The sequence below is a fragment of the Platichthys flesus genome, chromosome 18 (genome assembly GCF_949316205.1).
Source record: "Platichthys flesus chromosome 18, fPlaFle2.1, whole genome shotgun sequence".
Lineage (NCBI taxonomy): Eukaryota > Metazoa > Chordata > Actinopteri > Pleuronectiformes > Pleuronectidae > Platichthys > Platichthys flesus.
The window spans coordinates 5,541,884-5,555,638 of record NC_084962.1 but is presented as its reverse complement, the minus strand read 5'-3'; the positions used below and the strand labels follow the sequence as shown (position 1 = coordinate 5,555,638).

At 39.3% G+C, this 13,755-nt stretch overlaps 2 protein-coding genes across 5 annotated transcripts in view; one reads left to right on the top strand and one right to left on the bottom strand.

Annotated features, from left to right (window-relative positions):
* The window catches only part of fam49a (family with sequence similarity 49 member A), a 33,982-nt gene extending 26,294 nt beyond the window's left edge, over positions 1–7,688 (top strand). For all 3 annotated transcript variants that reach the window (XM_062411324.1, XM_062411322.1, XM_062411323.1), the window contains 9 exons: positions 1,014–1,135; positions 2,027–2,132; positions 2,286–2,422; positions 3,204–3,281; positions 3,664–3,780; positions 4,068–4,147; positions 4,531–4,657; positions 5,304–5,374; positions 5,463–7,688. In XM_062411324.1, coding sequence (XP_062267308.1) covers positions 1,014–1,135; positions 2,027–2,132; positions 2,286–2,422; positions 3,204–3,281; positions 3,664–3,780; positions 4,068–4,147; positions 4,531–4,657; positions 5,304–5,374; positions 5,463–5,526 — 902 coding nt within the window. In that variant the 3' untranslated portion in view covers positions 5,527–7,688. The remainder of the gene's footprint in view (positions 1–1,013; positions 1,136–2,026; positions 2,133–2,285; positions 2,423–3,203; positions 3,282–3,663; positions 3,781–4,067; positions 4,148–4,530; positions 4,658–5,303; positions 5,375–5,462) is intronic.
* Positions 7,689–8,052: 364 nt separating this feature from the next.
* Positions 8,053–13,523, bottom strand: fbxo16 (F-box protein 16). 2 transcript variants are annotated; one of them, XM_062411658.1, is made up of 9 exons: positions 13,422–13,523; positions 12,853–12,950; positions 12,145–12,180; positions 11,742–11,948; positions 11,477–11,641; positions 11,111–11,376; positions 10,059–10,170; positions 9,264–9,486; positions 8,053–8,366 (listed from the first exon to the last, which is right to left on the bottom strand). In XM_062411658.1, the coding sequence occupies exons 2-9, from the start codon at positions 12,946–12,948 to the stop codon at positions 8,311–8,313; spliced, it is 1,161 nt and encodes a 386-aa protein (XP_062267642.1). In that variant the 5' UTR covers positions 12,949–12,950; positions 13,422–13,523; the 3' UTR covers positions 8,053–8,310. The 2 variants fall into 2 exon arrangements, with proteins under 2 accessions (XP_062267642.1, XP_062267643.1); XM_062411659.1 differs by lacking the exon at positions 13,422–13,523 and having other exon boundaries at positions 12,853–12,970.
* Positions 13,524–13,755: the final 232 nt, after the last annotated feature.

The window sequence follows — 13,755 nt, the reverse complement described above, 5'->3', positions numbered from 1 at the left end:
CTCCATGTCTCTATAAGAGCTCACAGCATAATGCTTTGGAGTGAGTCGCCTGCAATCACACTTAAAATATTTAAGCAGTGACACAATTCTACTGTACTATGTACGACTGAAAGCACTAAAAGAACATGTTAGGTTTTTCAATATATACTGAATATCTTATTACTTGTTCTTTTACTGTCAGCTTCCAAATATCCCTGCCTTGAAATACTCTCAAAATTAGTTTTTATTCTTAAAGTTAACAAGAAACACAGGATCTTTTGAAACAAGATGCAGAAAATGCATCCAGCTCTAGTGTATTTACTTACTGACATGTACATCTGGTTCCTTTTAAAGATTCCAGTGAGTTCTCTAATTGCTGTTTAATCATGTTCAAGTGGCATCAGTGTAGTTTTCATATTTTTTAGCACATGCATAATATTTAAGTTTTTTTATTTAAAATTAAAAGCTCCTCTGAGCTCAAGGCAGCAAATGTTGGGGGCTGACTGTCGATGGACACGTATTTGGATATACTAACTACACTGTGTGCCACAAGCAGAAAATGTTGACTCAAGTGAAACTGGTTTTAGATTTGACCCAGATACACATGGTTCATTGTGCTGAATGTTTTTAGTTATTTTTCTCTTTCTTACTCATCTTCTAAATGATAGCTTTTCAGAAGGAGAGCAACCAAATTTAAGGGTTAACTATTATTGGCAAAAGCATTCAGCACACAAGCCTGTTTTCCCCAGTTAGTGTTTCATCATGATTGAACACTCAGTCATTATTACTGTAGCTAAAGCCATTACACATCAATGAAAATTGAATGTGCGATTGTGCAATAAAAAGTTCAAGTTTAATATTTGTACAGTGACAAATCAGTCAGAATCGGATTCTTGATGTGAAAAGGCTACAATTAATAGCTTTGTGATGTGTTTGAATAGTCAGACTGCTATTAGCTGATGTAATTGTTGTGATGGTGAAGGTTTTTTGTCAGCATATACGTGTGTATTCACGCGTGTGTGCTACTTTGTTAGATGCACAGCCGACAGAAGGAGAGCGAGACGTGTGGAACCAGGTGAACTCGGTCCTCCAGGACTCGGAGAACATCCTGTTGGGTCTGCAGTCTTATAAAGGAGCCGGCCAGGAGATCAGAGATGTAAGGAGCATGCAAAACAGAACACCACAGCGCTCCAACGCAGGTTCATACGATAAACCAACTTTGAGCAGGGATGAAATCCTATCTTTTATACTTTATTTTTATTTCACAAAATAAGAAAGACCAGAATACACTGCTCAAAAATGTTAGAGTCCAGCTGTTATTTAAGTTTACATAATTCATTGCCTCAATGTTTCTAAAGTTTAAGCAAACAACCAAAGGAAAGAAAATAACTGCTAAAAACATGAATATACTCAACTATGGATTCCTCATTTCTTTTCTTATTTCCACAATGAAAATGAAACATTGTTCAGAAATTGCATCCAAGCAATTTTACTGAAGTTCCTACAAATGTGATGCACATTAGTTTGCTTTACTTTCGCCTTCTGTCAAAATTCTTCCCAAACCAGCTGCAGGAGGTATAAGGCCTTGTCTACACTACTGAGGATATTTTTTAAACAGCTATTTTCCCCCTAATTTAAAAAAAAAAAACTCCTTCAACACAACTTTTGTTTAACCAAATATGTCTGTAAATTTAGCAGCGAACTTGTAATTGGATCTAGCAGTATTAATAGAAGGTAGAGAATCTAATATATAGTGGCCATTGCAGCTGGTTTTTCTGGCTCATGCTCGTTACACAGAGCAACGGCAATATCCACTGAGACTGATCGTCTCTTTTTTTCGTTAGTTGTCTTTACTCACCATTCAGATAATATGCACTTCAATATTTTGATTGTGCAGAACAGCAGTGCCCTAGTCATGTATCAGAGCTTAGTTTAGATAAATCCTTTCCACAGCACACACAGTTTATGTGGCACCTGAGGTTGATGATCATTATGGCATCAATCATGGATGTTTTCTAACGTGGTCCTCCTTCTTGTTTTTGTCAAGGCAATTCAAAACCCTAACGACTTCAGGCTGCAGGAGCGAGCGTGGAACTCTGTCTGCCCGCTGGTCATCAAACTAAAGAAGTTCTACAGTTTCTCTCTTAGATTAGGTATGTTCACAGCACATCTTACCTTTCTGTATTTAAAGTGTCGGTATCATCAGTTCTTTTTTAATAGGGTTTATATTTTGAATAATTAGTATAAATATATTTTTCACAATCTTTGCATGTTTATTAATTGAGTTAATGTGTGCCTGTCTACAGAGGAGGGTCTGCAGAGTCTTTTGGAGTCGCTGACGTGTTCGCCCTTCACGCCCACTCAGCACCTGGAGAGGGAGCAGGCCTTGGCCAAACAGTTTGCGGAGATCCTCCATTTCACTCTGCGCTTCGATGAGCTCAAGGTCCGCTAAAAAGACACACGCACGCACACACACACACACACACACACACACACACACACACTTTCAGACCAAGAATCAACATCTCCCTGAGTTCACAAGTTGACAGCTTGATGTTCAGGAGTGAACGCACCCAACATGTCTAAAAGATGCATTTGAGATCCGATAACTTGTGACCACATTCTTTTCACTCTGTGAACATAATGTGGTCTGGCCCAACACGAGGGAACGCCTCGTCAGCTGTTACAGTTTCATAATGATTCCAAAACGTTTTCAGGTATAGCGATTTATCTTTGGCCATCTCCACAAAATTATAACTGAACATCACTTATAGACCTTTTTTCCCCCCATAGTTATTAAAATGTTATTTCAACTCTATGTGGTTGCTGCTGCTGCGACTGCTGTTGTGCACAGTCCCTCCTGGCTCTGTTTTCTCACACTAGCACACAAACACACTGACAACCACCATATTTATATATATTTAAAAATATAGTGTATATTATCTTGTAAACTCAGACTGGCTAAAGTGAAAATCATCATGAAGTTTAAACAGATGATGTATGTCTTTATTTGCATATAGTGTGTGAAAGGGAAATCGTGTTAACACAAGTGTTAACTAGAGACTCATTCAGGACACAATTTAATATCGGGTTTGAAGTGCGAAAGTGATGTTGATACCAGGTCTGAACAGGGCCACAGTCTTGGTCACATGACACACACAGCACGCTTGTTTGAAATAATGTGTTTAACATTTATTGCTAAATGTCTAATTGTTTTCCTTCAGATGAGAATTCCTGCCATCCAGAACGACTTCAGCTACTACAGAAGAACAATCAGTCGAAACAGAATAAACAACATGAATGTGAGTTGTCAAGAAATTATAACTAGCTCAGATCTACATTCGCTTGTTCTGTGGTGACTGCCTTTATTTTCCTGGGGATTTTAAATTCACATGTTTAAACTTGTGTAACAGCAGACTATGATATTCCTATATTAACTATATGCATTGTTTAAAACAGCAAACAGAATGACATAATAAATCTGTAAATTGTGTTCATATGTCTTTCACGTCAAATCAAAATCCAGAAATAGGCCAAACTCACCACACTGTTGCTACTACTGTTAAAAATGTAGTTATTGTGAAAAAATGATAATACTACTACTTTTCCAGCAGTGTAGGGATGATTCCTCTCCTTAGTAGAAAAAACAAACCTTCATCTTGTTCTTTGTTTCTGTACCTGAAGTTGGACATTGAGAGTGAAGTGAACAACGAGATGGCCAACAGGATGTCTCTGTTTTACGCTGAGGCCACGCCCATGCTGAAAACACTCAGCAACGCAACCACAAACTTTGTGACAGAGGTGAGAACACTAGCTATTTCTATTGTTACCGTACAGTTGTCACACTTCTTGATTCTAATTCAGTTGCTTGTATATCAGTAACAATGTTATATATGAACAAAAGCAAAATATGTAGCATTCATTGTCGTCATGCAAATGGATTAATCTTGGTGCCCCCGGTGCTGACTGAAAATGTTTTTACTCACATTTACACTGATTCACACTTATAGAGGATGATGATTTCAGAAAACCTGTATAGTTCTATAAGTTGTGTAATAATGTGCCCGCTGTGTGTCTGTTTTCTATAGAACAAGACTCTTCCACTGGAGAATACGACGGACTGTCTCAGCACCATGGCCAGCATCTGTAAAGTCATGCTGGAGACACCGTGAGTTACACATTTTTGCCACACACATGCACACACAATGGTCCATTCATGACTAGTGCTTTTTAGTAGTAGTCAACCATTACCAAAAAGTTGTAGATTTAATCAAGGGAGATCAGCTTGTTTGTGGATTTAAAAGCCAGTTGAAATTTGAAGACTTTACAGACAATTGATGTGTGAACGTGCAAATCCTGATTTCAAGTATTATTATTAGTATTCAAGGACACAGCTCAGTGTACAGAATGCGCACATGTATTTATCAAAGTGCGATAAATAAGGAATTGCCTGTATAGATTATTTAAAATAAATCCTTAGCTTTCAGTTCTCTCACCATTTAATCTCTTTCTTTTCTGATCCTGTGTGTTTCTCTTTTTCTGTTTTTCTAGAGAATATTCGAGTCGTTTTAGCAGCGACGAAACGCTCTTGTTTTGCATGAGGGTCATGGTCGGGGTCATCATTCTTTACGACCACGTCCACCCCAACGGTGCCTTCAACAAGTCCTCCAAGATAGACGTAAGACACACACACACACTCACACAGAGACACAAATTTCCCAAAAAGCAGTTGATATGATCAGATATGTTTGAGATATGCTTTTTGTTTTAGAGAGCTGGGAGTAATGTGTTGTATGCAGTTTGCATTATACTTATATGATATTTAACCTACTTTAAAAAGTACAAAATATGACATAATCAATATGCTATATTAATGCCAATATTGTGGCTGACTGTCACAAATGAATCAATATGTGAAACACTGTATTCAACAGAACAGTAGTAATCTCCCAGATAAATGCAGATGTCCACAGGTGGTACAACACTGCAATTGTTTAATTTTATTAAAATAAACTTTAATAGTGAGTAACTCGCACAAATCAACATGAGCTGTTCATACACATAACCTACATTATCCTATACTGTGTGTATTGCATCTCACTGAAGACCAAGCATGACTAGGCATATGACATTTCAACTATTTTCACCAACAGCACCCCCTGCTGCATATCTGCTGTAAATACATTACCACTGCCAGTGCTGTATTACTGCACCGTGGTAAAACCAGAGATGAGCCACTCTGATTTAAGTTGTACAAATGAGTAAAGCAGACCAGGTTCTTGATTTTCTGTGCTCTCATTCTAAATCTGTTGATGTCATCTCAGATGAAAGGCTGCATAAAGGTCCTGAAGGACCAGCCAGCAGACAACGTAGAAGGCCTCCTGAATGCCCTCAAGTAGGTTCCATTCGCTCTGTGTAAGTGGTTGTACACAGCAGTCTTGCTAGTGACATACTAATATAATTTTTTTCTTATGTCCTTTCAGATTCACCACAAAACACCTGAATGACGAGTCCACGCCGAAGAACATCCGGACGATGCTCCAGTAATATTTGCTCTTTTTAAAAAATATAGATAGATATGAAGAGGATCGATGCTCTGACCTCAAATAAGATGTATATGTTTACATTATTTAAAAAGACTCGATGTTAATACTTGTGTGTATTTGCATAGTCATTCCCTCCAAGTTATTGAAACCCGCAGAACATGTACCTTGTACTTTGCAAACAAAAAAAATGAAAGCAATCCGTGAATTGCCTCTACTGTTAACAGCTGTCAAAGCACAAATTACGGAAACCGTTCAGCCTTATTCTAGAGCCGAGCTTTGCAAAGCAGCACTTGGACATAAATCAACAAGGCAGCGTGAAAATCTCCTTAATTCTTGTCAATCGTGTGTTTGACAATGGAATAAGTGTAGCGTTCAGATTTTAGTCAAAATTGTACTTGATGTTTTTGAAGCAAAATAAATCTCTTTCTGAAGCAGGAAAATTCAATTCTCAAACAGGTTCTCGTTTATATCGCAATGACTCATTTCTAGAAAAAGTGAAGTTGATTCTATGTTTTCACTTGATTTACAAAGAATGACATTCAATGACAGGATGATACTAATCAATGATGAGTGGACATTTCTGTTGCATTGAGGGGCTAAATGTTGAAGCAGATAAGGGATTGATCGGGTTGATGAAATGGTTCAAAGCATTTGGGTGTTTTCTCTTTTTATACTTAGCTGTTGTATAAAAAAAATAGATCCACTTTAAACAGTCAAAAGGTTTCTGTATGTCAACGTTTGCTTTTGCTGATTGAAAACGCTGTGATGATAAATCACAATCGAATCAACCAAACAAATATTGTATTTAATTGTTCTGTGACAGTGCTCTGAATGATAGTTGTGTGTTTTTGCCTTTTTTTTACTACTTTTTTTTACGGAAAATTCATTTCCCCCGAACAAAGGCCAAAAAATTATTTAATCCAAAATAAATGTGTTCTCATGTGAACACTTTTTAACTTTTTTTAATCTCTCAGTGAAATTCAGCTACTGAGAGACAAATGTGACCAGGTTATTAATTTTTTTATATAAATGTTGACATTGTGAAACGATTAAAGCAACATCTAAGTGTAGAGAGCCCTCGTAAAACAATTGTCTCAGATAAATAAAATCACAAATTTCACAACCTAACAGCTGATAGTTTGAAATTAAATACACACAATTGGCCTTAAATTGGATTTTTGAATTAAGAAGATTGACTCAAGTCTTGAGGCCTGCAGGCAGCTGTGTGTCATTGTCGCTCATCATAGAAGACTCATTGTGTATTTCTGATACCCCAGCTCATTTGACTAATATGACAACCGGACATTCCTGATTGTCCCTCGGTTCCTCCGCTTCTAGCTGCTCCTAACCTGATCAAACTAACCTCGTTCACATGGTCGGACAATCTCATCACCTGTTGTTTTCTATTGTGGTTCACTTTCTCTGTAAAGTTGATGAAGGTCAGAATTAGTTTGTATTAAAGGATACGGATAATAAATACCTCCTATCCATTTTTGGTTAAATTGTTCAACTGCTCAAGAGGAACAACTGGACTGATTTGTTTCACTTCATGACTTTCATCACCTCTGTGAAGCTAACAACTATTAGCATTAAACCTGTGCCACCTGTTCTCATTTAATTTCATAAAGCCACATATAGCCTCCTCTGTACAACACACACACACACTCCTTCCCTTGGATTAACACATCATTATTAAATTAACATGTCAGGTATCTAGCGTTCAAAAAGGTATTGTTTATTTTTCACCCTTTTGTATTTAGTAATATATATGTCTGTGTGTGTGTGTGAGCCATACTTTTGATGCAATGTTTTATATGCAACAAGTGAAAACTACATGATTGAGGCTTAAAGTGAGGTGTACGTATGATACTGATATTTCATGTCTGACTGAAGTGTTCTGTTTTTTTAAGGTCTTCTGTCATGATTGATGTACACAAAGCTTCCCTCTTTGCTGATGATATGCTACTGTGTGTTGAATGCAAAATGTTTTTAATACTGAGAAAAAATCTCTTTTTTCTTTTTGTCTTAAACTGACAGTTTGACAGTTACTGTTTAATGTTTCTGGAGTTTGGACTCTCTGTTTATATAAATGGCTTTGGCTTTGTATTGCGTTCTGTATGGGAAATATGGATTGGATAATAAAGGTGGTACATTTCTTACACATTCTACGTGTCCATTGGCTTTCTAACCTAGAGCATATATATATATATATATATATATATATATATATATAATTTTAGGCTCAACTGCTCTAACTTCAATTTAAATTTGTAAAATAAATCTGAAAAACACTAGTCCATGATTACCTCATGGAGCACAAAAGAGATTATGCAAAAGCAGAAAAATGTTGTTCGGTTTAGAATTTTATATTTCTGATGGTAAAATATTAGCTTAGTGATTGTAGGTCAGCGGTTTGTAATCCAATTTCTAATAAAAAAAAATATAAATCATACATCAAGAAAATATACATTTGTATGCATTATAGTCAGAAGTTGAAATTACAAAAATTCACAAACAACACGCCCCCCTGGCAAAACTGTTGATGAATTTATTGATTCAGCCAAAAATAATAACATGTACAAAACGAAAAATCGTGTTCATTCGTGTATTTTTATTAGAGATGGATTGAAACCTTTTCGTTAGTCTCTAAAAGTGCTCTTTACAATTGTCTGTCTCTCCATCCATCTAAATAAATCGCACCTGTGAAACGCAGCATGCGTTGGATTGTGTCCTAAAAACGTAGTTCTGATGTCTTCCTGATGGGGGCGATGTTCTTTGCTCTTCATCATCTTGCTTGTGAAGCAGGCCAAGTCCACGAAGGTACTTCAAACAGTGGTACACCTGGGAAGGATTTAGAGAAATAACTATAAGAAAACTTATAGTTTAACGAATGTACACAATAAACCAACATCTGTAATTGTAAGTAATTGTATCAACTTCACAAACATAAATGTGTGTCATATTAGACTTCCTGCTGTAATGATTTGTTTAGGTGAAATCAAACTAGCATACAGTGAAACGATCAGCCTGACATCTACTGCACCTGCATTAATTAAAGTTAACATTTTGAAACCAAGTACAAAGCAGAACGATGAAAAAACTGAAGGTGAAGTAAACATCACCAGAATCAGATGGTTGTATTAACAGCTATTTTTAAATGAGTTTCTCTTATACTCCCCAGATTGAACTGGGCTTTTGAAAAAACACTGCCTGTTCACATTAAACAGAATCGTGGAAACCAGATAATATAAAAAGGACACAACACAATTAATTATTTGAGTGATCACTGCCAAAACGTTTGACTCAGTTATTAAAACTAACCATAAACCATAAAGGGGCTGGAGACAGTGTTGTGGAGGCTCTCTCTTCATTTCGAAAGAAATAATAAGAATATATTTTGTGGAGGTGTGGATGTTTGATTGATGCTGTATTTATATTAAATAAAACTATTCTCGTAATTTTGTTGGTTTGTTTTGCATTAGAATTATTAACAGCTCAGCCTAATTGGACATCAATTTCTGAAAGAAAACAATTGAATATATATGTAATAAGGGTTGCCAGATGCAGTTTTCAAATGCTGAAATAATGAAGCCTTAAGTTATAAAACACACAAACTGCATTCAGGCTGGGACTCTCTTGCAGAATCAGTCATTTGTAATCCACAGTTTGTCCTGAATGCGTTGCTGTGTGGTTGCATCACATTCAGCCCAGAGGAGTGGAGGAGCTGTGACTACTCACTGGGAGAGCTCCGATGTGAGCGCTGGGACGCCCGGAGAGCCTCCACGCTCAGCCGGGGCACCGCCGACCTTACCGGCCCCGGACGGACCCCAGCATTCCACTGGGCCAGGCTCAGCAGGCTCCTGGTGGTCTCCTTGATTTTGGCCTGATGATGATGAGAAGGAGGAAGAGGAGGAGGAGGAGGAGGAGGATGTTTGGGTCCTCCGCCAGAACTGAGGAACATCTAAGGAGGAGGATGAAAGCTCTCAGAGAACTGGGGTTTCCTTGACAGCCATGTGTTCAGTTAAAAAGAAATTCTGAAAAAGTATTTACTTAAATATCTAAGAGTGTTGGTATAGTGGTTTATTTAACAATCGTTGCTGTGGGCTTTAAAATAAATGTAAGATGATTTCACCAACATTTGAAATCATGTTGGTGATTTCAAATGTTGAAATCACCAACCTGATATTAAATTCAGGTGAAGCCTGAATTTAATATTCAGGCTTCACCAAAGCCTGAATATTAAATTCGGTAGTGTCCCCTATCTCACCTTTTACACCCCCCCTCCCCTTCCTCAAACCCCATCATCAGCATGATTTGTGCCCCCCCCCCCCCCCCCCCCCAATCACCTCCCTCTTCCAGCAGCTCGTCATTAACATGCATAGCTGTGTAAATTCTGCTCCATAATACATGATGCCTGCTGGTTGCGCCGTCTCCAGAGAATCCTCCACGTTTAATCGCCTCCTTTTGATTCAGACAAGGAGGTCACAGTCATGGTGGGGCTATGGCGGCCATGATGAATGGAACGTGCTTTACCAGAGATTTGGCTTTGCGGAGCTTGTAAGTGGCCTCAGACAGCGAGTTCCTTCTGCCGTCGACTGACGCCGATGTGTTGCCTCGGCCGGTGGGAGCTGTGATGTCCGTTTGCCTGTGGAGAGAAGACAGCAGGATATTCAGCGCCTTTGAAAAAAGAATAAGGCCCATCAGCCAATTATTGCCATGAATAATATCGTCATTATTTTGCAGGCAACACAGTTCTAACTTCTGTGACCTGAGGAAGGTGAAAACATCAGCACAGTGGTACGCAATGATGGTGAGACTATAGAACAAAAGTGCCCAAAAATGTCCAGCCCAAAACCCCCGAAATGATCATGTCAGAGACTTGTGACCCCCGTCAACCCAAAGGATATTGGAAAAGAATTCCCCTACATGCTCATTTTGCAGTGGTTCTTGTGCTGCTGTAAATTCACCTGATGCAACTGATGCTGTCGTTACCACCTTTCTGAAGGCTAATGTTAATTTGTTTGCTTATACTTTAAATTTGACTAGTATGTTTTATTTTTGAACCAGCTGCGAATTGTTTGATTCCAGAAAATCATCTTTATCATGTCTTGCATCCCCCCAGGGAGTCCTGACCCCTATGAGGAACCACTGCTTTATTCATATTCAGATGAATGTGTAAGTACACCTACTGTATATAACTGTTGGTTGTGCCTAAGTGCATTCAATGTGTTTTTATCAGGGGTTACATTGTAGAAATGCACGCAATCAAAATGCACATCTTTTCTTATTTGACCCAAAGTCAAATTTCAGCTGTGGATTGTATTTTGTGCTCTGACTTGTATACATATATTTGTTGCTGTTGGACATAATGGACACTACAGAGTTGTTCACATTCACTACAAATGTTTCCTTAAGGATCAATTTAAATCTCTATATCATATTACCGTTTTAAATGATTTTATTCTGAAGGACTGGATCCTGATGTTATCCCTAAATTCTATCGAATGAATGTAGCTGTGATGAGCTTCATCAAGTCGATAAGAGTGTATACATGGTAAGTTTCTACCTGCCACAGACAGTCTTACCCTCTGGGGGCTTGTAGAACAGGTGGCAGGTTGTCCAGGTAGTTAAAGCGCTGTGTGTCTTTGGGACGTCTGTCAGAATCTCTCCATGGAGGAAGGGGAGTCGGCTGCTTGTCTTTACTCAACCCGAACCTGAGGCTGCTTCCGGCTGGGTGGACAGTGGAGACTGGACACTCCTCTGTGGGGAGGGCCGCCCCTGCCAGATCTTCATGTCTGCTGTGGTTCACTGTTGCATCTGGAATCAAAAACTGCTGTGGGGAGGGGGCAGTCTGGAGGAGGGCACAAGACTTTGTATAAACATTTCATCACTGTTTTTCTATGTGCTATCATCCTGAGCCACACTATTGTTGGCATGTGTGATCTCCTGACCTGCAGCCGGGCGAGTCGTAGCTCCTGCACAGTCTGGATGTAGTGTCTCTTCCAGGCGCCTTGCTCGAAGGGCGTGAGGGAGCGAGTGATGCACCAGCCGAGCCTCAGACACTTGGGCATCCACAGCTGGTCCAGCTCCACGATGCTCTTCCAGTGCCAGCTCACCTGCCCAAAGATAGGAAACGGGGACAGAATGTTAGTTTTGACACAATGATCATCCATGTCTATAACCGTACAGGTCAAAAACATGTTCCGCCTGTGTTACCTGTGCACATCGACAGAGGCTGCGGGGGTCCAGGTAGGAGAAGATGTAGAGGCTGAGGGCTCTGGGCAGCTGGCAGGTGAGGTCTGCGGCCTGCAGGGGGAGCTGCCTGCTCACACTGACACTCAGGAACTTCAGCTGCTCTTGAGAACAGCTCAGCACAAAGTCCTGCAGCACGGCTCTCCTCTGAGTGTCAGACCACCTGTCGACCTGTCCAACACGAGAGAAAACATGATACATCTCAGATTAAATGAGTTGGACTCACAACAGACTCCACAGAACACACACTGTGATTCTGAGACACAACTCAAACTGTGATTCTGAGACACAACTCAAACTGTGCTCACTTACATTAACAATCCATCAGTGCAGTCAGTAGATATCTGCTTGTCTGATTTAAACTTACCCACTTTTTCAGCAGGGTCCGTCTCTCTTCAAACAACTGATTGAGGAGAAGATACAGGAAAATGTCATCAAACTTCACTGTGAGGATTATATATAATGACTTATAACGTAAAATAAGGATAATTTAATAACAAATAATGGTTTCCCATTCTTTGGGCTGAACTATATGTGTAATATTCCATTTGTGAGTTCAATTTGATTTCTATAGAGCCAAATCCCAACATGTTTCAAGGCTCTTTAGATTGTAAGAACGAGTGAGGCCGCCTGGCTGGACAAGTTGGGGTTAGAGAGGAGAGAAGAGAGGGATAGGGGGAGAGAGAAGAGGGAGACGAGGGATAGGTGTGTAACTTGTGTAATGTTTAAGCTCAAAAGACCTTTTATCTCATACTGGCACCAACTGGAGAATTGTTTTGTTCCTCATTACTGCATGAAAATCTTGTCACTGAAGTTTTAGAGCTTAACTTGACTTCATAATTGACTTGTCTAAAAAATGTATTACAAAGATTTTATCTGTTGGATCTACTAAACAAGTCACACAGCACTAAACTAGCCGTTTATATATATTCCACTGATGGTAATGATTGATATGATCTCTATGATGGGGTCAAAGAACAAAAGAACTAAAGACTAATTTCATTACATGAATTTTTTTATCTCACTGCAAATAAAAGTTGTTTAGGAGATGTCCCCGGGCTGAAGAGGCTCTAACCTTGCTGTTGGTCACAGGGTGGTTCAGAGGAGTCCAGGCACTCAGTTTGGTCTGCATCCCGGCACTGCTTCTCGGTGACCTTGGTGCATGTGGCATCTCTTGGTAATAGCCAGGGATTAGTGATGGGCTAAATTACACACAAAACAAACTTGATTCTTGTGTTTTTTCTCACATTTTTGAAAGTGTCCGACATTCGTCTTACATTTTCCACCATTGTTTACGAAACAGCTATATGCCACTTAACAGCTCCTGCCCCAGTATTCAAAGGCTTATGCCTATCCTGCTATAAATATGAAGTTACATAACAGACTAGCTTCTATCACTCTGAAAATGGTCTTATAAATAATGCCAGATGCTTATCCTGGATCCCGGTCAGATGCTTTTGTTTAAATACCCTCCACTGTTACCTAATAAACAAAGCAGCTCAATCTTTATTTCTGCAGAATTGGGAAAAAAAACAAACATTTGACATGCTCTCACAATCAGACACAAACACACACACACTCAAAATGCCAGTGTTATAGATGTGAATAAGACAGTCAAACACACTCCTGCGGTTGTTGACTCACCATCACTTCTCCTCAGCCGACTGAAAGAAATAAATCCAACTCCTAAACATACTTTCTGTTCATGTTGCTCTCCTTTGTGTCCCTGCACACAACTCCCCTCTTCTCTTCCCTCTTCCCTGTGCAGTTTACTTGTATCCATAGTAACAGTAAGTGTACGCTGTCCCGGCCTGTCACACACAGAGGGTGGTGGTGGTGGTGGTGGTGGGGGGTTACCGAAAAGTAAACCCTGGTAGAGTGTGCAGGCTTCAGCAGCTCTAATGATGACAAATGTATATCTCAGGAGGCCTGACACTGCATATAGAGACCAGCTGCCTCAGATACTCTGATGCTGCAA